The following is a 27,150-nucleotide window of genomic DNA, read 5'->3' as shown; positions in this document are numbered from 1 at the left end:
GCCAGCTTGGTGGGGTGATGCTGGTCAGGGTTTGCCAGACTCGGATCTTCGGCTGCGAGGAGTCCGGCTCCAGGCTGGCCTCTCTTTGCAGTGGAGAGCAGCGGGTGTAGGACAAGGTTCCAGAGGCGCACTCAGTAGCACTGTGTGGGCATTTACAGATGTTAATGTCACTGCAGTGGTTCCAACTACATTAGCTTAAAGCCCTACTTGTTAGACAATTCTGGCTACGCCTCTGCAAGGTTGCTATCTCAGAAGCAAGAGATGTGCCAAGTGCCAGGCCTCCAGGCAAGAGGGTGTTGGGTGCAGCAATGATGCCCCTGTAGTGGATGGTCAGCACCCAGGGTCTCCAGAGACACATGGAGGGGGGGCGTGGCTGCCGTTGAAGGGCAGGCAGAGAAGGGAATGATGAGAACTGAGGCGACCAGGAGTGGAAGATGAACTGCTAAACAGTGAGGGAGAGTGGGGCAGAGTGAGGAAACAATACGTCTAAAGCCAGAACCATGTGGGAGAGATGGGCATGAAATGAGACATCGGAAATAGCAGGTGCTTCTGCATCCAGGGCAGATCCTGCTGAGGAGAGTGAGGACACGCATGAGAAATCTGGACAGTTAGTCTGATGACATGATCATTCCTGGATCAAGAATTCTAAGGAGATCATAGGACAGTGAGGGCCAGTCTATATCCTCACCCAGTATTTGCAACCAATGTTAAGTCTCCTGTCATAAAATTAAAGACCTTTTGTCTGCAGCAGCGAAGGCAACAGGTAACCAGTATCTATCTACCTGCTGTACATCCAGTCGTGTTACTGGCACACACGGTTATATTGTATTGGGTATATGTATGTTCTCGTAGATGCACTTGCTTACTTGCTTGTTCATTGAACACCTTTTCACAAACACTGATTGGGGTGAAATAGCCCAAAAGGTTGACATGGCCCCGTTTGGGACAAAATGTTTCTGTCATCTTGTAACCCTAAGCTGGCACTGCACGGTAACATCATTAGTTGCCCTTGGGTGAATGCCCCCATCAGGTGCCAAAGCCCCTCAGTGAACTGCCTATGCCATGTTTTGATGGAATATTTGTGTGCATAGTAATGGGGGTGGTGTCATGAGGTGTTGAGTTGACCAGCAGAAGGGTGCTCATAGTGCCTGTAGGACTCCGCTCTTCATTGTTCGCTTTGGGGCCCATTCTAACCTTGTTGTGCCACTGTCTCAGGATTGGATAAATCAGAGGTCTCAGTTTTTCCATGTTGGGTGGAAGTTGGTCATCCATTTTTATTATTTATTTGCCACTGGTACTTGTCGAACTTCATTAACAATGGAGAAGACCAAAATGCAAATTAGCGTCCAGGGCAGGGAGAGCAACCAATCAGGTTGCCTGGATCGTGGGCTGAATCCCACGATCCAAGCCCGCGTTACAAGCACTGTGATGGCTGCTTGCCCTGCCATCTTCCCACCCATCCTGCCTTCCAACCCATTTCCCTGTCCCTCCAACCCCCCCCCCTGGCCCACTTACCTGCTTACTGCGGCAGCGGCACCCGCCACCTCCACTTCGCTCTGGTTCCCTGCTGGGCCACCATGGAAATGGAAGAGGGTCTCTGCTTTGGAGCCCCGCCTTCCAGCTCTGCAGTGGCCATCTTGTTTAAGTATTTTCTTTCAATGATCGGGATGCTGTGGTCACGGGACATATAGTGACGAGTAATGGGAGGAGATGGAGTATAGACCGGGTGGCGATTGTAAGGCATCCGGAGTTAGAGGAACGTGTTTCCCAAGGGGCTGACAGTGAGGTGTTTGGGGAATGTAGACACAGAGTGGTATAAAGAAGGGTGTGGGGGAGGCGAGAAGGTGGATACTAGGAGTGAAGCTCATGAAGATTTGACGTGCCATCATACTAATTATTCTCAAAGTGTGGAGCTTGAAGAATTGCCAGAGAGTGACACTGGGGGATGATGCAGTCAGGTGTGGCCGTGGTCTGGCCCAGACTTCACATTGGGCCTCATCACGAGTTGGGCGGTAACGCCGGCGTTAATAGCGCTGGCATTATCTGCCCTACCGCCAAACCCACCGGCGCTATTAGCGCCGGATCACGGGTTTAGCGAATTTGGTAGTCCCCATTCCCCATGGAGCCCATTCGGCAATGCCCCATTCCCCATTGGGCTCAATGGGGAAATTTCGCACTCATACCGCTGGACGATTTCCCGCCGGCGGTATGAGTGCGAATTTTCGGCGGATTTCCCCCAAGCTCAGAGCTCGGGAGAAATCTGCCGAAGCCCTGATTTTGTGGACCCTTAAATCTGGCAGTAACAGCGCTACCGCCGGATTTAAGGGTTACCGCCAAACTCGTGATGAGGCCCATTGTCTAAAACAGTAGTGCTTTTGCTTTTCATCACTATTTAAAAATCCTTGTAACGGTAAAGTGGTATACCGTCTGGGGGATGATGCAGTCAGGTGTGGTCGTGGTCTGGGGGATGATGCAGTCAGGTGTGGTTGTGGTCTGGGGCAGTGCTTAAAGTGGGCCGGGGCCGGCAGTCTCCAAAAAGTGGGTCTGAGCCGGGGCCCTGCCGGAGCCCCCCCATCCCACACAACATTGGCCGGATGCATTATCCCGCCGCAGCCGCAGCCACGACGGGAGATGCGCCCGCCAGTTTAATTTCAGGCGAGCTGACAGAAGTGCCAGCCAGGCACAGCTTCGCTGAGGCTGGCTGGCACTTCTGTCAGTCACTGTAACTTCCCTGATGACCCCTCATTTGAGGGGTCATCAGGGAAGTTACAGTTCCTTTGTTTGCCCTCGCCAGGTCACTGACCCTTGGCGAACCTGTGGGCTCCATGATCTAATATGCAGATTAGATCACGGAACTCTAATATGCAGATTAGATCACGGAGCCCGCGGGTTCGCAGAGGGTGAAAGGCGCCTCGGGCTCAGTGATCTATCTGCTCAGAGCAGAGATCACTGAGCCCAAGGCGCCTTTCTCCTTTGGCAAAGCTTTATAAAAGATGCCTTGAATTGTATACGTTTCAAGCCATCTTTTATAAACGTAGAAGACCACTTGAAACGTGCACAATTCAAGGCATCTTTTATAAAGCTTTGTCAATGGACAAAGCCACCTCGGGTTTTGTCCGTCCTCAACGCTTTATAAAAGATGCCTTGAATTGTTTACGTTTCAAGCCGTCTTTTATAAACATAGAAATATGTTATAAATGTCTATGCTTATAAAAGGTGGCTTGAAAAGTGCACAAACCATAGTAAGGTAAGCACACAAGTGTGCGTAAATTACTATGGTTTGTGCACCTTTCAAGCCACCTTTTTATAAACCTAGAAATACGTAACATTGGTATGTTTATAAGGCTTGAAAGGTACACAAACCATAGTAGTGCACATACAAATATATAAATGCTCACATACATTTATATATTTGTTTGCGCACCTTACAATGATTTGTGCACGTTTTAGGCCACGCCCACAATGGAAGTCACGCCCCCAAACGAGCCCCCCCCCTCAATTTCTTACCCCACTTAAAGCACTGGTCTGGGAGATGATGCAGTCAGGTGTGGTCGTGGTCTGGGGGATGATGCAGTCAGGTGTGGTCGTGGTCTGGGGGATGAGGCAGTCAGGTGTGGTCGTGGTCTGGGGGATGATGCAGTCAGGTGTGGTCGTGGTCTGGGGGATGATGCGGTCAGGTGTGGTCGTGGTGGAAGTAATTCTACCTGCAGGCTGAGGAGAAAACCCATCAGATTGGATGCCTACGAGGTGTATGGATAGTTATTTTATTCATTGTGTAGTATCATTCATGATTAGGTTTAGAGATGTTGTTTGCCTAACATAACAATCTTTTGACATGGTATTATTGGTTAATTAATCTTATATCTTTTAGGTAACGTACTGTGTGTAGTGTTTGCTTATCACTTAGTTGTGTCTCATTTGCATGTTTCCTTTATTTAAAGTTATTGCCCTGTATTTTGTATATCTGCTGGGCGAGATGGGTGGCATAAGCGCTGGGTGATGGTCTAGGATTCGATCATGGTTATTCTTGCATAATATGGTGCTCAAGGCAGACCTCTGCTGGGGCTCCCTATTTATGTACAAATAAGCTACAGGTTCTGACCCAATCTTGGCATACCGTGTCCAATTTACTTACCACAGACCCTGAACAGAACCAAGGCACCGTTAGGTAAAGTGTCAGGTCTACAGCTGAGGAGGCCATCTTGAGTTGTGGAATCAACACGCCGTGCTTTCTGCATGGTTGTCTTTCAGGGGCTCCTGCGAAGGTAGCGCTCTCTGGCTTGCAAAGCACTAATCAAATGATGAATCAACCGGGCAAGGAATCCTGACAGAAACAGGTTTCCAAAACAAAGCAAAATTCGATCCTTCAGAAAAAGAGAGAGGCTGAGATGGCCCAGGAAGGACTCAAGTCGATGCAGTGGCACGCAAGTTACGCACACATTTCAGCAGCAGCCACCCAACCTTCTGAGCTAACCTGCTTTGTGCTTCATATGTCAGCCCTTAATCTGTAAATCATTCAACATCAGATGTGAACCCACTGATACTGGACAATACCAATTCATTACCAACAATGACGTTAATGCACGAGACTTGAAAGTCAAATGGTTTTGTATCCCCGGCACCATCACACTGCCTGAAGTCTTGTTTAGAATGTACTGCTGAAAACAGTGGGGCGCCCCTTACTAAAGACTACAGGGGGCAGTTATGCCCGTTGCCTACGTGTATCTGGCTCACATAACAGAGATAGGGGAGCGGTGAGGGGGTCTCAGGCGAACAAAGTCCCCCACTGAAACCGAAAACAGAGACTGACCGTCTCTCTGCCCCCTCGCCTCGCCATAGGGCTGGGAACCATGGCGGTCACATCTCTGGACCACAAGGTTTGGGGCAGAGAATCTCGAACATCAGGCTAGACCAGCTTCTGAAAGGCCGACATGGAAGCCACAGGGCCAGTCAGGTGTCAGGCCAGTGCCACCTGCCTTTCAGGATCTTTCTCGATGTTTCCAGTAGCCTAGGCCCTGGCCCTGTCCAGCACTGTTCGGAGCGCGGGGTAGGCAATGTTGCATAGCTCAACATCTCCCAGAGACAATCACTAATTTTGGATCTGCTTTTAAGAGAAGCTTGGTTTCCATGGCAATGCACTCCAGTGTGCAGCCTCTCCTCTCTCTCTTAGATAATAAGTCACTTTTGTTCTGACACCTCGAGGTTCATGGTTTCCGTGGAAACGGGCCTACTCATTGGAGGTGTTTTCCACAAGGCCCACTCGCAGTGGAGTCATGCAGAGAGCAACCATGCAAGGGAATAGGGAATTCTACTGAGGTCCTAGTGAGCAGAAACAGCATCTGAGTGGTCCGCCTGCTGCGCTGCTGCAGGTGTTTGTGTTACTGGGGCACAGTACCATGGGGAGCAGCCTGTGAGGTGGGAGGCTTCTCTCACTATGCAACTAAATACAGCCAGGGCAGTTTCTAGTCCATTTGGTGCCCAGGATGAAACATTAGGAATGTGCCCTCCCCTCACTCTGCGCACCACTCCCATCGCACCCTGTGCACCATTCCCAAACTACACCGTTAAGGAACTCCTACCCAAAGTCAATAAATCACTGCTAAACAAATGAAATCGGTTTTATTACACCATGATTCTAGAACTTTGCAGTAACTCCTCGGACAAAGTAGAGTACACAAACAGTATATACTACTTTTCAAGGGAACTCTCCTTGACTTTGCTGCTGCATGATCAATGTTTTCAGCAAGTTCACTCTCAATTGAAAGTATTGCAAGAGCCGATAGCCTTTCCTCGGCCATTGTGGAGCGCAAGTATGTCTTGATCAAGCTCCTTTCACCACTTGCCACTGTAATTGGAATTGTCGTAAGATCCTTATGGCAACCCACACATTTGGAAACAACCACTGTGTTTTTGTATGATGAATGTGCTGCAAAACCTCAAGGGGCGTAATACAACTCTTCTGTAGCGATGGCTGGCTATGTCTCAGTTCCTCAGTCAACTGGGAACCATCTAGATCAGATTCTGGGGCACTATCACCACCCGTTGCCAACAATTGCTCCAGGTGCTGGCACAGTTGTATCAGTTCTTCTTTTCCAGGCAAGAGCTTTATGTTGTACATGAGGCCCCAGCTTGTATTGTGCGCAGACAACTGGGAAAAGCGCCTTTCATGGGAAGTAATTATGGCGTCAATCAGGGTATAACATACAGTTACTTTAAAACGTTCTTCTTCATTCTCAGGGGTCTCGCCCCGAGTCTCATATGCAAACATGCAGCAATAAAATTTTGAGGTCACGAGAAAACATCTGTTTCGACATTTGTGCAGCAGAGGAGAAAACTGGACCACTTGGAGTACTTGTGAAACGAAAGAACTGTAGCTGGCTCATGGGTAGGTATATAGCCATGTGTAGACGCCGTGACCCAGAGAATATTGCGACAGGCTATTCACAGACATTATATTGCGAGATTTTGCATTCCTGCCTGCCACCTAAGACTGGGAACACTGCAGTTTTCAATGGGAACATATTCTTGAGAAAGGGGGACAGAGTATCAGTCATGCCTTCCAGATCATGTGAACACCGACACCTCCAATTACTTTTAGAACTCAAGAAAAGGACCACGAGCTCTCTAGGTACAACAAAAGGTTTAGCATGCAAGCCAGTCTTTTAAACATTACATACACCAAGGGCAAGAAAAGAAAACGTTGTGATAGGGCATTCAGACGTGTGGGAAATTAATGCTGTCTAAATCACTTAACGGATCTCTAAAAGTATGCAGCATGGGTCGTTCGTTTGATCAGTTACTTCAGATGTGTATATTAAAAATATTTTATTATAAAATACGCAAAACTTATATTTTTTACCATGGTTAAACTTGTGTATGAGATGGACTGATGCTTCAATCACTATTTTTTTCAATCAACAACACTGTGGAATTCGCTTTTTAATATAGCTGTCGAATCTATTTCCTGCTGCATAGCCAGGGGAATGTACTTTCATAACACGCATTTCATCCGCGTTATTTGGCTATTACTTACAGAATGGGAAAAAGACGAAATCTTCCCCTCAGACCTGGAGAGCCTAGACACATGTTTCATTACGTTATAAGTGGACTGTGTGACATTGCAACACAATAGATTTAGGATACTCCTTCTTTGCAAAAAGAAAACTTAATTATCTTTTGCCATGTTATCCTTTACAACATTCCTACCCCAGGCCACGCTTGGAGAACAGATCGACAGGAACCACAAAAGCTTCATCTGAAAACCTCATAAGGAACCAAAACAAAAATGCTTAAATCTTGCATGGCCTGGCTGTGGTTGTATGGGCAATGACCTTAACAGCTGCTCGAAAACCTTCTGACTCTTATCAATATTGACACACACTTAGCAATTATACACTTCACGTGTTTTTTTTTTTAGATTATTTATATTATGTATTATGTTTTGGTTTTAATTAAACCTTTCCCAATAGTCACAATGTTCACATGTTAATTTTAAAAATGGATATTATATACAATTCATTGCTTATGCTTATACTTTTTAGCTTTCAAATTCTTAGATTAGGGCATAACATCATTTTCAAATAAGAACAATCATATTTACATTTCACAACATAAAATCGTCATTTGCACATATAGCTTTAGTCTATCTAAGAACCTTGTCGTAGATATGTTCATCGATAGATGTTCGGCATTGATTATCATTTTCCAAACATGAGTTGTTGTCATGTTTCGGGACTCTTTAAAATGTCTTTTATAATATTCCTTTCTTTTCTTAAATCAGCTAGTCCTGTGAAATTAACCAATAGATGTTCTAATGATTCTATTTTGCATTCCTCTTTGCAAAATCTGCATTTATCATCAGCAGCATTTCCCTTATTTCCTCTTGCAAGTAGTGCTCTTGTTGGCCATAAATCGAATCTCATTCTCATTATTTTTGCTTGGTAGATCGCGCCAGGGTATTTTTTCAGATATTTTGGAATTTGGTCCCGTTTTTTTCTTTTGATGATTTAATATCTTACATATCGTATAGGTCTTGCGTAGATCCATTGCATTTATCCAATCCATATCTAAAAGCTTGCGTTTAGCTCTATCCAGATTTAATATGAGTAAAGATTTCTCAATATCGGCCCACACCATTATTTATTTACAGTGATCTCTCCAGGTGTCTAGATGTCTAAATTCGTTTTCCCCTTAGTGAGTTTGAAATTTTTTGGAATTAACAAGTTTTCATGGTCGTCAGACATTATGCACTTTCTATACATTGTTAGAGTGCTCCATCATACTTTAGCTCTTAATGATGTTAGTCCCATTTCATATCTGATTATACAGATTGGAAAACTCCTCGGAACCGCAATAGTGTTTTACACAATACTCCTTCTGTTAATTCTCAATTAGGGTAATCTTTGGGGAGTGTCGATTGCGCGCCATAAGTGACAGTTGGGATCACTTTTTGCTTGTAATATGTCAAGGCTGGTATATATGAGAATTTACCAAATTCGGCATGCACCATCTTCGCTTGTGATGCCATTGTCTGCATCTTATGCATTATTTCAAGTTTGTATGGTGTCTTCACTTTGGCTGTTATTAACTCTCTACCTTCATCTCTAACCATTCTCTCCTCCCGCCTACCCAATCTGGTTTCCGCCCTCTTCACTCTACTGAACTGCTCTTACCTCTGTTCTCAACCCACTCCTGTCTGCTCGCTACTCTAAGCACTCCTCTATTCTGGTCCTACTGGACCTCTCTGCTGCCTTTGATACTGTCGACCATCCTCTACTCCTAACACTCTCTCCTCATTTGGCCTTAAAGACTCAGTTCTTAACTGGTTCTCCTCCTATCTCTCTAACCGCACCATCTCAGTCTCTTGGGGTAGCTCCACCTCCTCAATCTCTCCACTCAACCATGGCGTTCCCCAAGGTTCTGTCCTTGCCCCCTTTCTCTTTTCGCTGTATACATCCCTCCTTTCTCCTTTAATCTCCTCCTTTGATGTCTCACATCATTTCTATGCTGATAATACCCAGCTCTTCCTCTCTTTCTCCTCCTTCTCTCCTGACATCCACCATAAACTTTCCTCCTGCCTCTCTGCTATTAAATCTTGTATGTCCTCTCACTTCCTTACTCTCAATGCAGATAAAACTGAACTCCTTTTCTGCCCTGCCAACACTCTTCCTCCTCCCTCCCCTCCTCCTTCCATTCTTTTCTTCCTTCCCAACTCCCCTTCTCTCCTCATGCCCGTAACCTTGGTCTGCACATTGACACCCACCTGTCTCTTTCTCATCACATTTCTCTCACTGCCAGATCTTGCCGTTTCCACCGCTACAACATCCGAAAAATTCGTCCTTTCCTAACCTTCCAAGCTACTAAACTCCTAATCTCCTCCCTCCTCTTCTCCAGACTTTTCTACTGCTCCACTCTTCTCTTTGGACTCCCCTCCTCTCATCTCTCCCCTCTCAAATCTGTCTACCACTCTGCCATTCGCTCCCTCTGCCTCCTCTCACCTCACAACTCCATCTCTTAACTCACTAGGCTGGCTCCCATTCCACTCCCAGATCAAATTGAACTTCCTCTGCCTAGTCTTCAAAGCCCTCTATGGTCTTGCTCCTCTGTACCTCTCCTCCCTTTCTATACTCCTTCTCTCCGTTCTGCAGATCTCTTCCTTCTCTCTAATCCACCCCCCCGTCCTCCCTCCCGTTTCCGCTCCTTCCAACTTCTCGCTCCTTTCCACTGAAACCGCCTTCCTCTTCCTGTCCGCTCCATTACCTCCTATTCCTTATTTCGCACTTCTCTAAAATCCTATCTCTTCCACACTCCCCCTAGCACCAATTGTTTCCTCTCTCACCACCTAACCCACCTCCACCCTATCATCCTACCTTCTATCCCTCTATTAGTACTTAGCCTCATCATAAATGTAAATTGTTCGTTGTACTGTTTTCTGGTTTATATTCATTGTCAAGTATTGCTTGTTGTATTCACTTGTTCCTCTTGTGAAGCGCTTTGGATTAAAGCGCTATATAAATTAAAATAAATACAAATATTAATGTTGATTCCCGAATACTTATATTCAGTGGTGAGGGTTAGTGGAAGACCTCCTATGGATCATTTATATTCCGAGCATTTATAATTTCCCTTTTGCTTTTGGAATTTCATAATATTTGTTTTAAGGGCGTTGATCTCAAGCTTGTTCTTACCAGCATACTCATGAAAGGCTGCTAATTGCCTTTGGAGGCCAATGGGAGACTGGTCAATGAGCACCAGATCATCCGCATAGAGTAGCCATGTAATTTTAGTTTGACCATGTTTTTGGGTGATAGGTGTTAGTTGTAGTTAAGTAGGTGTTCATATCGTTGATATAAAAATTGAACAAGGCGGATGCTATTATTCATCCTTGTTTCCATCCCCTATATGTCCGTACTGGTTGTGATAGTGATCCATTTTGCTCCAACTTAATCTGAATCGATGTATTTGTATAAAATTGGTGCATAAGATTCAATATGTATTCTGGCCAGTCAGCCTTCTCTGGTTTTTCCCATAGCAGAGGCCGAGATATAGAGTTGAAAGCCTGTTTAAAGTCGACAAACGCTATATACAAGGGTCTCTTCGTTTTGATGGCTTGTTCTTTAAGTGCCCATATTATTAACAAGTTTGTGGCGGGTCCTATGCCTGCGATGAAATCTGATTGGTGGTGATCCATTCTTTTGTTTTTTTTCAGCCATCTTTTAATATCCCGTAATAATAGATGAGCATATATTTAGCCAGGTTCATAGTGATATTTTCGAATTCAATAATTTCGAATGCATTAATTTCGAATCAATAATGTGGAAAAAACGTCACTTTTTTTTTAATGGGGGTTCCCCCTGCAACCCCCCGTTTTTTAAAATAACCCTTTTTTTACTAGCCAAACCCCCAAAAAACATATCAAATAAAAAAAAAATATTCGACATTTTTTTCGACATTATTTTTTTCGAAATTAATGCATTCCAAATTATTGATTCAACATTTTAACTGCACACCATTTTGCCAGATACATCCAACAGGGCCAAAGGTTTACAATTGGCTGGATTATTTCTGACCCCCTTTTTTGAATATTGGTGTATTTATCGATTGTTCCCATGTTGAAGGTATGATCCCAGGGTGTTCAATTGTTTTGTATATCTGATATAAAACTTCTGACAATTTTTCCGGGTGAATTTTTAGTGTATAGTTGGAAAGGCTGTCCGGTCCAGATGCACACGAGGAACTCTGTTTTTTGATTTGTAATAATATATATATATGATCGATTTTTCTATCTTTCACATTTTTCTTCCTTATTTTGCACATAGTGGTGTGGTCAGGATCGGCAAACAATGTTGTGAAATGTTATGACCACGTTTTTTCTCTATTGATGTTCAATAATGTGGATTGGTTTCCATTATCATTAGCACTTTTTAATAGTTGCCAAATTTGAGTGCTTGACTTAGGTGCAATAGCTGTTATCATCTTTTCGTTATCTTTTTGTTTCCTCAAAGCTCTGAGTTGTTTAACTTCATTTTTATCTCAGTTTAATTCCAGCAATTCTTTTTTTTTTTAAATTTTTTGATAATTGTTTTAAATTTCATATCTCGCTCTTCATCTTGTCCTTTATATACCTGATTTCAAAATTGTTAGGATGTTTATGTTTAAATGTAGTTGACATCAGTTTTATTTATTATTCCTTTTTGTTTATCGTTCATTCATTTTTCTATTAAATTGCTAATTTTTGGAACTGACCATTTAATTCTGTATCTTCTGTTGTTTATTGATAATTCCTTTAGATAATATTGTTGATTGCACTGAGTGGTAATTGCCCATATGGTTTCCAACAAGTTATGATCGCTTTCTGTCCTTGAAATTATTTTAAAACTGGAGATTTGATTTATCATTTCAGATTGTGTAAAGACATAGGGGGTCATTACGAGTTTGGAGGCAGCCATGGTGCTATTAGCACCATGGCTGCCTCCAAACTCGTTTCCGGGTCTGGGTTCCTTGAATGGGGACTTACCGGTCATTCCAACCTTGGAGGACCCGGTAAGTCCCCATTCAAAATACCCATCTCCATTCCCATATAGCGCCCCCATAGGGCTCAATGGGAATGGGGAGGGAGCTAATAACGGGCCTGTTAATAACAGGCCTGTTATTAGCTCCCTGGTTCTTTAGCGGCTCCCGCTAAGGACGGCTGGTAAAACCAGCTGCCCTTAGCGGGACCCGCTAAGGGACCTCGTAATGCGGCAGTAAGGGGTTAACGGCACTGGCATCCTTACCGGCGCCGTTAACCCCTTACTGCCGCACACGTAATGACCCCCATAGTCTATTATTGCCACTGATTTGTTTCATTTCCAAGTAGGTTTGGCAGGGACATCTCCCTCGATCGTTTCATTGAGCATTATAAAATGTTCTCTCAGCCATCAGTGCCATCCATCTTTTACATTTTGAGGATGGATTTTTTTTTAATCCAATGTTATGCATCTTATATTTAAGTCGCCCGCTATAATGATCGTATACCGTTGTGGATCATTCAGTATCATATCCAGGATTACCGTAAATGTGGTTAAAAAATGCATCATCATAGATAATTGCCGAATCCAGTATAGGTTGAGAATAGCAAAATGATCGAATGGGGTGTTATTTTTCCCAGGGAATTCTAATCTCAGCAACTGTATACAAGGATGTGGTGTTAACCACATGGATAGTTTCCCCCCAGAGTCTATTTGTAATACAGCTATTAAGCCTGCCATGGTACTTCCTTTAAGCTGTTTTATAGCCGGACTACAGCAAATTTCATAATTTGGTAGTATGGCTTGATTGCTTTCCATGTTTCTTGTAATAGTATATGTTAATATCTACTGAGTGGTAGCGTGGGGTTCTCTTTAAGCAGATGCATATACACTTCTTTCCATAGCAAGTGGTCAGAAGTGCTCCTGTGCACTTCTTTTGGTGCAGGAAATACTCATGTGACCCTTATGTGCCATCCTGACTAGCTGGCCCAGAGATTCCTTGGGTGGTATTACCCTGTCTCCTGTTAGCAAATGCACATCCTCTCCAGACAATTCACTCGTTAATTCCAAACATCTATTCTTCTCTTCAGTGAAGCCTTGTTTGGGTGGCCAGCCCCCCACCACTCAGCTCTTCACATTCTTCCCTGCTTTATCTTCTTCACATGCCACTGGACATTCACTCTTCGAGATGGTTGGCTCGGATACCTGCCCTCCACTGGACACATACTTTTCCTTCACTTGTATTTCCACACACATTAGTGGTGACCTTGACAATCAATCTACTATTGCATTTTGTTTCCATGTAAGTAGATGACCTCAAAATCAGGCTCCTGTATTTTAATACTGAGCCTTGCTATATGTGGCGATCCTTTTGCAATGAGATTGAATGTCAACATTTTGAATAGGGAGGGGCTTGTGGTTCTCCAGAGTTTAAACCTTATTTCCTAGACATGGTGGTGGAAAGCATACTCCCCACTATCCCCTTGACACAAACACATCTGATTTCCACCTCACCCACTACCCGGGAGGCAAATTATATTACTCAATCTTTTTCTACCTTCACTTGAGTAACAACTGTCCCTAACCTTTCTCGCTAGTGTCTGCAGTGTCAGTAGAAGGTATTTTGGGCCCAAGCCCACTATGGCAGATGCCTTGCACATTTATTCCTTGACCTACCTATAAGCCTGCTTGCATTCATCATTCTAAGCAAACATTGACCTGTGGGTATTAAGCGCGTTATACATAACCTATCATATCATATCATTGCATCTTTCTGTATGTTTCTCTTTAATGGAACGGTGCCCTTTGAAAAATATCTCATGAACCTGCAAAAATACTCTGCTAGGTCCAGGAATGCTCCCAGCACACCCTTCATCTTTGGTTCTGGTACTTCCTTGATCACCCTTTTCTTGTTCTCCACAGGATTCATCCCGCCCTGCAAATCTTGTGGCCAAGATAGTCAATATTTCTAATACATAATTTGCTTTTAGAGAATTCAACAGTAAGTTTCTTGCGCTTGAATCTTTGTAGCAACATTTCTTCTCATGTGTCATGTCCTTCTGAATCCTAGCCCAAAATTAAGACTTTGTCCAGTAACAAAATAAATCCTGCTGATATCCAAAATAATCTTCTGCATCAACTTTTGAATAATGGCGGATGCTGAGGCTACCCGGAGTGGCATATTTAGTAGTTTTACAATCCAATCATGGCTTTGAAGGAAGTTGGTTATTTTAAGTCTAGGTGCATTGGTTCCTGATGGTACAAGATGTCAAATAAAGGCTTGTGACTACCTTCTATGCAGTGAATCTGCTTTAACCCATATGGTCCCATTTTTGTCTCTTAAGTCTAGACAAACTCTAATCTTGTTATTGCCTTTTCTTTCCATTACTATGGGTGGCTCCCACAGCACAGCATCAAATGGCTTCAATATGTCCTCCCGAACCAACCTTCCTAGTTCATTTCCAACTTCTTCTCTAATGGCAATCAATATTTTCCTTGTTTACTGTAGTTGTAACATCATTCTTTAGTTTTACCTTATGGACGCAAGCGAAAGGGTTCCATCCTTTATGGTGTGCACCTTCCCAGCACTATTAGGATTTAACTTGATTTGAAGTGCTCCTCGGTTCTCCATGTGCCTCTTCAACTTAAATTATACTCTTGTGAATCCTATTACTTTGGAGACCCCTGCATACACTGCTGAGATGAGGTTTGGGCTTTGTAGCTGCGCTCGTAACCCGTGTGTATATAACTCATAAACACTGTCTTCTGAAACCACTGTATACTTTATGAAACTGAGTCCGCCATCAGTTTTTTGCTCACATAGCTCGTTTACCCAATGTTAACTGCCATCATACTTCTTTCCCTTCTCGCATTGAACACACATCACTAGCTCATCTGCAACCACTTCCTGTATTAATTCTACTACCCTGACACTCTTAAACCTCTGACAAGCCTTAATCTTTAAGCACCCTCTTTCACAATGGCCCTACACTCCACATCAAATGCACTTCTGTTGTTAGGCCGGGCAACCTTTGGAGTATGTCATGTGACCATTGCACCACATCAGAAGCATCTGATCCTGTCATTTACGAACTCCCCCATTCCATCTGCTGTGCTCATATGCCTGGTTCCTTTGATGTGCTTTTCAGAATCCTCGGCTTTTTCAGACTCCTTGTTTGTTACCATTTTAACTGTTCAATGGGTATTCTCAAGTTCCTTGTTTTTCTCCCTCACTGTCTTGGTGCCTAAATCGAAAGTGTGTACAAAGGTCTTCATCACACTCTTAGCCGGCTCCAAGGTGGGACTTCTTATTAGCTTCAGTCTCTCCTGTCCCACCATTTCATTGGTATGTAAGATACCCTGGCCCCTTCTAAGTTTATTCTGCCCAATAACTCTGCCAAATTCACATGAGAGAGCCGAGTCTTAATCGCTGATATGCGCTCATTAATAGGCTCGCCTTCTCTACAATTTCTTTATTGAATATTGTAACAATTTATCGCCTCATTAGTCTTTGGTTTGTAGAACTTATGCAGCTTCAAGAGTAACTCTTCATATTAATGTATTCCATCACAGCTCTCTTGTTCCACTAATAGCAGTATTTCCCAGTCAATGTTCTGGGCACCGGGGTATAAGCAATGCATCAGCGTGGCTTTTTTGTGCTTTATTGTGAGATCTTCAGTATCCACTGCTTCCAATTTATTTTCGCTGTTTGCTCTACGTTTCTTCCAAGAGGTACTGGGCTCACTTGCATTGCCATAAACATCTGGGCTGGTTTTATTGTCACAGCCTACATAGCGGTACTGTGGTAATGGGTAAGTGAATCTCACCTGTTCCCTTATTCACAATATCCTTTAGGCAGTGCTACCTTTACATTCCCCTTGGCCATACCATTCCTTGCTTGCAATGAATGCCCTGGCACAACTTGCCAACATTCCTTTGCACCGGAGCTGTGCTGTGCAGATCCTTGGAGATCCTTCGCTAGGTGCTACACGGCAGTGAAATCTGTCGCTCTGTCTTTCATTGGTTCCTTTGCTTTCCTTTCTTGGGGGGGAAGGCTAGATGATGCTAGATGCATTGGGATCCCTCTTTTCCCAAGAGTGGGGCTCCATACTCTAGGGAGAGATATCCCAGGCCCTTTTCATGTGGGGTCCCATCAGCAAATGATGTGTCTATCGGAGGGACGTTCCGTGTGGAAATCCATTGCCCTGTTTTGTTGGGAGGTCTAGGGGCATATGAGTTGAATCCTAGGAGCTTGTGGTAAATATATATTCCTGTAGTCAGGCCTTGAAAATTATTAAAAACCCCACTAGACCTGCAGGGCAAGTTCCTCATTTTACATATTCGATTTAAGAGAAATGCACTTACCACAAGGTTACAGGTGACAAAATATTTATCAGTGATTTTTTTAGAATGGTGCATGTCAGCATAGGCACACACAATATTTGCTGCAATGCTGTCAAGCATGCACAGTGAAACCTGTATTTGCCATTTACTGCAAAGAAAGTGTTTTTGCAGTAAATAAAAAATAAGTTTCTAGCATCACCATACTCACCAGCAAGGTTGAGTATCATGCAAATGGTACTCACCATGCATAAAAACTACTCACCAATGCTAGTGGGCTAGTAGATTTTGCGAGCCCTGTCTAGTGTTGATGGCCTGGTGAGTTGGGATCCAGGTGTATACTTCCCACACTGTTTCTTGTGGTAGTTGGGTGTTTGAAGTGATTTCCAGGGATGTGTTCCCTTTTAGAGATCTTAGGCCCTGTTTCTTGGGCTGGCGTAGGAGCAGGTGAAGAAAGTGCCTGAGGAGCATTTCTGCCTTACTTCCTTCATTTGGGCACGGTCTGGTGTGGTAATTCCAGGGATCAATTTCCCATGGAGATCAAATGTCCTATTTCATGTAGTGGTGTGAGGGGCTAGGGAAATGATTCCCGGGCCATATTCGGTGAAGAAACTCCAAGCCCTGTTTCTTGCAGTGGCGCAGGGGCTGCAGAGTGACAGAGGTCGTATGTAGCTATTCCTGTAATATTGTGATGAAAGTGAGATGAATGTTGGGGTGATCTACCAATGGAGATCTTAGGGAACGGATTCCAAGCTCTTGTACCTCATACCCAAATGGTGCAACAGCTATATACAGGAATCTCTTATTAAGATCCCAGCAACCCAATTCCGGGGGAAATTAGGTAGTTAGTTTGTGAACCCTATTGCTAGGTTCAGAGGCAAGCTCCCATATAAGTGTAATCTGTTATATTAGTGGACCAGGGAAGCACATGACTCTCAAGACATTTGAAGATTGGAAGGTGGCATAGGTCCCTTTGGGGAATCTCCTGGATGTTGTCCCAGACCTGGTTTGACATGTGAAGACTAGTACGGTGACAGTTTATTGTAAACCGAATCATGCTGTTTGTTAATGAAACTCTCTGTATTGCCTGTTTCTGCATTTAGGATGTCCCTACAAAGTTGGTGGCCAAGGCAGTCCCCCTGCCTATGACAGTAAGAGGTCACTGGTTCCTTAGCCCCAGGACGGAGTACACAGTGGCTGTGCAGACTGCGGTGAAGCAGAGCGATGGCGAATATACCGTCTCAGGCTGGAGCGAGACAGTGGAGTTTTGCACTGGCGGTAAGTGGCGTTTCTATTTACACACACATTTTGCAGCAAAATAAGTAGCTTGCACGGCAAAGTGTAATCCAAGTTTCAATTTTTCATTCATCACCTGCCCCCTCATCGATCCGAAACATCATGCAGTCCTATTTTAACCCTACATGTTGCTGTAGCTATATAGTTTGTATGTCATGTAACTCTGCATCGTCCAACCAAGTGAAGTCACATACTGCATAGTGCAAACTGCCACGCGGAGGATAGCTTAGTATCGGGAGGATAGCTCAGTGGCAACGTGCTCGCCTTGGAAGCAAGACAAAACAGAGCAATACGGGTTTGAGCCCCCAGTTCGCGCTTAGAAACCACTGGGTATTAAGCGTGTTATAAATATATCATAACTTTAGAGAAGATATCAGAATTTCCACTGACATTGAAGCAGGGTGGTCTATTGAGAAACTGAAGCTTCTCAGGCACTGGTCAGTAGTTAGGGAACTTCCAGTGGCATGAGAGGACATTGGGCACCGGGCCAACCACTTAGGATTGGGGACGGAAGGGAAGACTGGCTCATATTTTGAGAAGGGAACAGTTGCTACAAGGAGTGCAGAATACAGATTGTCCTTATGTTTAGGAAAGCCATGACTCCAAAAAGATACAGAGGCAAAGTATTTTGCTTCTCAAATATTAATCTCAGAAAACAGCATCAAGACAACATAGAAAAAGCACAAAAAAGTATCCTTCCCGTGAACCTAAAGGAGAAGGAGTAACCTTGGGAAAACACAATCATGTAATCCTAACAATCCATCACTGCACTACTGTGCATATAACGTTCTCATCCCAGAACATTCATCCGTGTTCTTTGATGCTGAGAGCACAGTTAAGTACGCCTCTCTCCCTCTAATCAGTGAATTGTGATGTTGGTGGGTTGTCAGTTCTGGTGAGTGTATATTGCGTTGAGTGTGCACAAAGTATTTATTTATTTCTTAGGGAGAGCACATTATGCACCAAGACTATTCGGGAGCCACTGAGGAGGTCGAGGGTTGCTGTCAGCAGTGGTGACCCGCACATGCGCACGTGCTGTCGTTCCGCCATTTCATACAGTGCCTGATAAGCAGAAGGGATTTCTGAGTCGAGAGAGATATCAAGCATAATTCTCCTCACTGCAGATGGTCCTAAACTTCAAAAGGGTTCTCAGGTTGTCCATGGACAGAACGGTATGGGAAGCAGTCAGTTTAGGGTTGAAATTCAGTCAAGACGGAAAAGTAGAGGTGGAGGCCTTGCTATCTGTGGTGTCGCCACTCTTACCTGCTATTAGAGGCCGAGTCCTCTGTCTACTTCTGTTCTTTGGTGGGCAGCGACGCACGTGGGTTAAGGGGCGGGGTTACCGCCCCAAGGGCAGTTCAAGTCTGACTGTGATGCAGTAAAGATGTGTTGCACCCCAGCTCCGTGTCGGCCTAATCATTGTGTGAATGATTGAGTGATCGATGACTTAGCGTGAGGCGGTTTACGTGGAAGAATATCACATTGGCGATGAGGCGGACACGAGGTCCCATCGTGCCTGCCATCATCAGGTCCACCGTACTCGTGGTGTACTGCCTGACACCACTGGAAGCGCAGTACCGCACCTGTCAGGGAAGGTCTGATTCAGTGGGTTGGAGCGCGAAGACTCCCCACCGTCGGGACAAGCCCCCCTGCGCGAGCATCTCCCAAGCTCCGGCGCTCACACTTCCCGCGGGTGCAGCAACTGCGACGGCTCCCCGCGTGGCGGATCATCCGGGCGGCGGAGAACGGATTTTCTCCTGTCAACGGCAACGGCAGCGAGGCCTGCTGCGCACGCTGAAACACTGGCAGGTAGAGCAGTAACTCCCTGCTCACGCATTCCGGGCGGTGGAGGAGCACTGGCCTCCCGCCGACGGCAACGAGCAAAGACGAGTGGTGGAGGCGCGAACCTCCCGCTCCAACGAGAGCACATTAAAGGGTAAGCACAAGCGCTCCCTTTCTCTTTTTTTCTTCTCTTCACCTCCACAAGGCCCAACAGCGCACGCAACAACACCATGGCTGCAGATCAGGCCCCCCAGCAAGACACTAGGCCTCACAAGCCTGCCAACACGCGGCACAGCGCCCCCCCCCAGTTGGCGCGCAAAATCGCAACGCACAAGGCGGGAAAGCGCCTGCAAGCTACCTGCAAACTAGTGCGGCGCCTCCTTGTGGTGCCAAGGCCCCACCGCACTAGATCAAAGAAACTTCCATCCAGCACATTCATAGGAAAACTCAAGTGCAACGTCACTTCATGAGCGGCTCAGAAGGAGAATCATTAACAGTTCCTGTGACTCCAGCCAGAACAGAACACCGGAAAATGACAGACAGCCTACTAACACAGCTGCCAGCAAATTTTGACCTCACTGACACCGGCACCCTCGGATCAAGGTGGAAGAGGTGGCTGAGGGACTTTGAAGTGTGTTTAAAAGCGGCAGGTACATTGGAGGATGAACAGAAGCTCAACCTGTTAAACCATGCCGTGGGACCGAACGTGCGAGACATCCTTGAGGAAATACCGGAAGGCAACATAGACACATACACTAAGCTGAAGACAACGCTCACAGAATACTGTACAAATGTGTACTATGAACGACAAATATTCCACACTACCAAACAGAACAAAGGTGAAACCATAGATGCATTCGTCATGAGACTTCGAGCAAAAATGAAACACTGTGATTTCAACAACTACTCCAACGAGGAGGCTCTCAGATCACAAATAATAGTGGGGTGCGAAAGCGCCGACTTCCGCAAACGACTGCTGCAACAGCCGCGCAGCCTAGAAGAAATCCTACGCCTGGCGCGATCTGATGCTGCTCTCGCCGCACAAGTTGAAGGCCTAGACGACATAAAGATCACCCACGGAAAACACGAGAGCATCAACAAGCTAGAGGGGACGGCAAGAAACAGTGACCTTTTCTGTTACCGGTGTGGACATGAATACCCCCACGAAGGAACGTGCCATGCAATGGGTCAGAACTGCTCCGCATGCGGCGGGGAAAACCATTACAAGGCCGTGTGTTTTATATTTCGCAGCAAAATGAGAGGAGCGGGAAGAAGCAACAAACCCATAATAGAACCGGAACAAAACCAGCCGACACCCCACTACCATCGGGGAGCATACCAGCCCCAGGAACAAGGGCACCACAAACACCATGACGAACAACCAGAAAGAAGGCAAGACAGAAGAGACTGGAGGGAGAGCAAGACCCTACCATCAAAAACCAGGAGAAGACCCCGAAGATATGTATGGTGCGCTCGACACACTGTCAGACTGTGATTGAGCAGTCACAGTCTGACAGTGTGTCGAGCGCATCATCAGATGAGAGGGCCCATCGACTCGAAAGACAACCTGAAACACCGCGGAAAAAGGGATATCTATACGCACTAGGAAATAGTACGGCAAAAGAACATAGCCCGATACTCCGAATACAAGTGAACCAGACGGCGGCTGAATTTCTAATCGACACAGGGGCGACTGTGAATGTAATCAGGGAGAAAGTCTATGAAAGCATACCAAACGCCCCTCGCCTGCAACCAGCTCGAACACTTATTTATCCATACGGCTCAAAGACCCCCTGGGCATGCAAAGGATTCTTCATAGCATTGTGTCGATATAAAGAGCACAAGAAAGATATCCCCATGCACGTCCTGGAAGTGGCCACTGAGAGCGGATGCATACTAAGCTATCAAGCAGCCATAGAGATGGGACTCATCCACATATTATATCACCTCATGGTACACAAATACCTAGACCCCACAGCAAGCATAGACCAAGTCTTTCCATCACTATTCAAGGGTCTTGGCAAATTAAAGGACAGACAGATCGAGCTCCACATCGACACCAGTGTCCCACCCGCAGCCCAACATTACCGGGGAATCCCCATCAACATTAAAAAACAAGTTGAAAACGAACTGACCAAATTGCTGGAGGCAGACATCATTGAGCCAGCGGAAGGCCCCACCCCATGGGTCTCTCCCATCGTGCTGGTGCCAAAGAGAGACTCCCAAGACATCAGAATATGCGTGGACATGAGGAGACCGAATGAGGCCATTCTAAGAGAACGCCACCAAGCTCCTCGAATAACAGACATGGTGCATCTCTTGAATGGGGCGACCGTGTTCTCAAAAATGGACCTAAACAAAGGATATCACCAGCTGGAGCTCTGCAAGAGCTCTCGCTATATAACAACGTTCGCTACCCACCTGGGACTTTTCCGCTACAAGTGACTAAGCTTTGGAGTGTCGTCCGCAGCTGAAATCTTTCAAGCAGAGATTCACAATGTCATCAAGCACGTGCCAAACTGTTTGAACTACAGTGACGACATCTTGGTCTTCGGCCAAAATCAAGAGCAACACGATGACACGCTAATGAGAGTGTGCATGGCCTTGGAAGACGCACGGCTCACATTAAACAAGGAGAAATGTGAATTTCGCAAGAAAACACTCTGTTTCTTTGGGCACATATTTTCGGAGAAGGGCATGACACCAGACCCAGAGAAAGTTAGTGCGCTCCGAGAAGCCAAGCCGCCCACCACCACCTCAGACCTCAGGTCATTCTTGGGACTTGCGAGTTACTGCACCAGATATATAAGAGATTTCGCATCCATCAGCGAACCTTTCCGAGCACTCACCAAGCTCAACACAGAATTTGTCTGGTCACCTCAATGCCAAGAAGCGTTTCAAATCATCAAGGACCGCATCTCCGATGCCCGGAATATGGCATACTTCGACCCCAAGAAGACCACAGAACTCATCGTTGACGCCAGTCCAGTTGGCCTAGGCGCCATTCTAACACAACTGGACGACATAGAGGAAAGCGGAAAGCATATAATATCCTATGCCAGTCGAAGCCTCTCCAAAACCGAGCAAGCCTACTCTCAGTCAGAAAAGGAAGGTCTGGCTGTGGTCTGGGCCTGCGAACACTTCCATTTGTTCCTGTATGGTAAGCCTTTTGTAGTTGTAACGGACCACCAGGCCCTCATCTTCATATACGGCAACCCTCAGGCAAAAATGCCGCCCAGGATAGCTTGATGGGCACTTCGATTACAAGACTATCAATTTACCATCACACACAGGCCAGGGAAAGAGCAGAACCCGGCAGATTTTCTCTCGAGACACCCAAAGGACACATGCGGTCCAGAGCACTCCATAGCCGACCAGTACATAAGATATGTTATCCACAGCAACACGCCACAAGGACTTGACATGGATCACATAACTCATGAGTCCAACTCTGACCAAGGGATACAAGTAATTCTACAATGCCTAGAAACAGGGCGATGGAAACATGCCAAACAGATTCGAGAGACAATGAATGAGGACGTGAAACATGACATCACATGCCTTCTAGCCGTGAAGGAGGAACTTGCAAAATCAGACGAAGGGCTGCTGCTAAAGGGCACCAAACTCGTAATTCCACGCAGCCTGCGGCAGAAGGTACTAGAACTTGCCCATGAAGGACACCGAGGGATTGTATCTACCAAAAGAATGCTAAGGCAGAAATGATGGTTTACGCAACTAGACACCTCCGTGGAAGAACTACTGCAAGACTGCCCTACCTGTGCGCTTGTAAAGCCACACACATCCCCTGAACCCCTGAACATGACCGCACTGCCTGAAGGAACATGGGAGGAAATAGCTGTCGACCATTTTGGGCCCATGGAAGGGGGAGAATACATTCTGGTGGTAGTGGACGAATATTCAAGATACCCCGATCTACAGATAGTCCCGTCTACATCAGCACATCTCACCATACCCGCCCTAGATCGGATGTTCGCTACCTACGGAGTACCCAAGGTAGTAAAGTCAGACAATGGACCTCCATTCACGGGGCAAGACTTCCAAAGATTTGAAGAATACATGGGTTTTCGGCACCGAAAAGTGACGCCCTTGTGGCCACAAGCAAATGGCACAGTAGAAAGATTTATGAGCAACATTAAGCGCACAACACAAATTGCACGCATCACTGGAGAGCCAGTCGAGAAACTGCTATACCAACTCATGCGAGACTACAGAAATACGCCACACAGCACCACTGGGAAGACACCATCGGAAGTGATGTTTGGGCGAACAATTAGGACACGATTACCACATGTGGCAGTTGATGAAGATAAATATGACAAGGACACAGAAATGAGTAAGAAAGACGAACACATGAAGGAGAACATGAAACGGGACGCGGACACCACCCGACGAGCCAAAGTGAACGACTTAGCAGCAGGAGACCTGGTGGTGGTCCGCCAACCTCAGCATCGGAAAAGCATGGCACCGTTCAGCGAGGAACCACTCATCATCGTCAAAAGGAAGGGATCACTCATCACTGTGGAGGGAGACCGCAGGTCCATAACGAGAAACTCGTCTCACTTTGGACGGATGCCGGGAGTCCCAGTCGTGGGCGACAAAAACCAGAGTGACGAGTTCACGCCATGGGATGCTCCTTATGAAGGAGACAGAGAAGACTCTGAAGGAGACATAGCACCAGAGACCTGGCCAGATCCGCCGGTCCGAGCAGAGTGTCGACCAACGAGAACGAGAAAGAAACCCCATCGCCTCATTGAAGAAATGAACTGAGGGCGGGACATAAAGTTTAGTGACGGGAGGGTGTGGTGTCGCCACTCTTGCCTGCTATTAGAGGCCGAGTCCTCTGTCTACTTCTGTTCTTTGGTGGGCTGCGACCCACGTGGATTAAGGGGCGGGGTTACCGCGCCAAGGGCAGTTTGAGTCTGACTGTGATGCAGTAAAGACGTGTTGCACCCCACCCCCGTGTCGGCCTAATCATTGTGTGAATGATTGAGTGATCGATGACTTAGCGTGAGGCGGTCCACGTGGAAGAATATCACACTATCAAGCACTTCCGAGGACAACAATATTGTGAGGTATAAGGGTGGAAAGTAAAAGAAATCATATACAACTGCCTCAGGTGATGCAGTCAGGAAGAAGGAGAAAAAAGCGACTTCATAGCATTGCTCATGAGTAGCGCCTCCCTTTATAAGTTAAAACTATGTTTCTGGTGAAACATCGAGCTGAACATAGGCATGCTTAGTCGGTGAGGTCTAACCAAGACTTGGACACATTAACGGCCTCTTCATCAGAGAATAGTGAGAATCAAGAGTGAATGCTTTTGGACACTGGCACAGGGATGCCAGCACAGATGACATTCAAGCTGGGGGGAAAGAGGAAGAGTCGGGGAAAGACTCAATGCACTCATCCACCCCAGATCATCCGAGTGGGAGACCACGGTTTATGCTGGTGAAGCATCTCCACAGAAGGCTTAGGACGCCTCTAAATAGGGAGCGCACAAGTAAGATGAGAGTGGAATACCCTTGCCTCCACCTGGTAGAAGATGTCTGCTACACCGGTTCTCGAACCAATGACTATTAATTCCTGGGGAAGTTTGGGAAGGATTCTATATTTGGCATTGACAGGTTCTGTGGAGGGTTCCAAGACAAACTGCTGGATGTGATGGAGCTGCTGGCCAAGATTCTAGAGGTGGACCAAGTGGTGACGGAGGAACGCCCGGGCATTGATATAGACATCTTGAAAGGATGACTACAAAAAACAGTCTGCATGCTTGGGTGTGCAACATGTGCTGCTCAGCAGAAAGGCTTAGAAGCATTTCTGGTAAAGATCGACCCAAGATTGGCCAAGCTCGCCTCCTTAGAGACAATTGAGACAATAGAAGAGTCTCCTACCTGCTGTCTCAGGAGCAGTTGGGGTTTCATATAAATGGTCTGGACGTTTTGGCAGACTCTTTTGTGATCAGGCCCGGCACTGCAAGTAGTGAACTGCAGCGTGTTCCTCAGGATGGCCAATATCTCAGCAGTGGGGTATATCAATCACCTGTGAGGCACATGATCCCACACTCCACTGGCAGTGGTCAATGATAGAGAGCAGCATTATTCGCTAGACAGTAGAGCATCTGACAGGATTGGCGAACACAGTGTCAGGCTGGAAATGGAGGTATCTGCACAGGCGTAGCAGGGGCTCCCACAGCCTCTGTTCGTGAGGGGGACACAGCTGCGACATGTTCAGTGTGACTTCAAAAATAAACTTTCAGTGTGACTTCAAAAATAAACTTTCTTTTTGAAGTCCAATGGCTCGACCCCACCCCATGACATGAAAGCATCCAGGTTGTGTCTGTGTATGGTGAAAGGATGCACATGTAAATGTATGTGTGGCTGGGTGAGTGTGAGTAAATGGTGAATGGTGTGTGTGCTTGTGTGTAATACCTGGATTCATTATTGGTATTCTTCATTACTCCTAGCCCTACTCTTCCTCGTCCCAGTACCTGTGTATGAGACACTTTGCCTCATACACAAGTACTGGGACGAGGTAGAGGGAGATGTAGGTAATGCCAGGCTTTGTTACCTGTAATCTTCATTACTCCTAGTCCCACTATTTCTCATCCCAGTACTTACCTATGAGGCAAGGTACCTCATAGGTAAGCACTGTTACGAGGAAGAGAGATGTGGAGTGTGAAGGAATCATGAAGTAGACACAGACAACTGAGCTCACGTTTTCTATGTATATTTTTATTAAATCAAAAAGAGGTATGAAAAAGTCCTAACTTGCTCTATGCTAAGGTGGGATTTCCCTACCTATCGAAACTAAGTGTCAGGATGTGCAAAGGTAAATGGCTGTCTGTGTCCAAATGCTATACTTGCCCTCACATCTATTTGTATACAATGGCCCTCATTACGACCCTGGCGGAATTCGAAAAACGATGGCGGAAATGTAATACCGCCATCGAATACCGCTCGTTGCGATCATGACCCGTCACCGTAAAGTACGATGCCATTAGCGACACCGTAGTGAACGCCAACGCTAACTGCACCAAGTACGCGCACGCGCGCCTTGCGAAACCGTAATTTCCGCCATGGCGCAACGGTACGCGAATTCTGACCCTAGCGGACATGTACTCAACGCCATCAAGCATGGCGGAAAGTACCATTCCGCCATGGCGAGAATTACGGCATCGCGAACCAACCGTAAATGGCCCTACTGAGTGCCTGTACTCCACTCCCTGCCCACATTGCACAACTCCCTGTAGGCGCAATGTAGTCACACTATGCAACCAGTGAAATGTACAAGTCACCCATGCATGCCAACGATCAAATGCATGCAGGGGCTCCAAGTGGCTTGTGAGTGGCCATCCATATTTGGCATGTCACCATTGCCGCACTGATGCAGCACAGGCATGTGAAGGTACAAGTACACCAAAATGAACTGTAATATTCCATGAGACAAAACAACAATAGTCCCCCATCGCTTGCCACCAGTTAAAATCAACATCCAAAGCAGTATCCTGAGGGAGACTGCACCAGCCCTGTACTCTTGCCAGTAGACAAGCCAACCATCAGCATAAGCATGTACCACACAAGTTGGCAGAGTGACTGAGCAGCCAGGCTCATCTCAAGAGGGGCCAATGGGAGCTGTAGGGCACAGATGGCACGAATACAGCAGCAATTCCAATGGACCTGACCTCAGTCTCCCTCCAAGAAACGCA

The 27,150-nt window shown here is 45.9% G+C and overlaps 1 protein-coding gene across 1 annotated transcript in view; it reads left to right on the top strand.

Annotated features, from left to right (window-relative positions):
* The window catches only part of PHYHIP (phytanoyl-CoA 2-hydroxylase interacting protein), a 470,429-nt gene that overhangs the window by 215,465 nt on the left and 227,814 nt on the right, over positions 1-27,150 (top strand). Inside the window, exon 3 of the mRNA XM_069617750.1 lies at positions 17,453-17,627. Within this exon, the coding sequence (XP_069473851.1) occupies positions 17,453-17,627 (175 nt within the window). The remainder of the gene's footprint in view (positions 1-17,452; positions 17,628-27,150) is intronic.

This window comes from Ambystoma mexicanum, chromosome 10 (genome assembly GCF_040938575.1).
Source record: "Ambystoma mexicanum isolate Mex_15411 chromosome 10, UKY_AmexF1_1, whole genome shotgun sequence".
Lineage (NCBI taxonomy): Eukaryota > Metazoa > Chordata > Amphibia > Caudata > Ambystomatidae > Ambystoma > Ambystoma mexicanum.
Note: the sequence above shows the minus strand (reverse complement) of the source record. Positions and strands in the feature narration are given on the sequence as shown.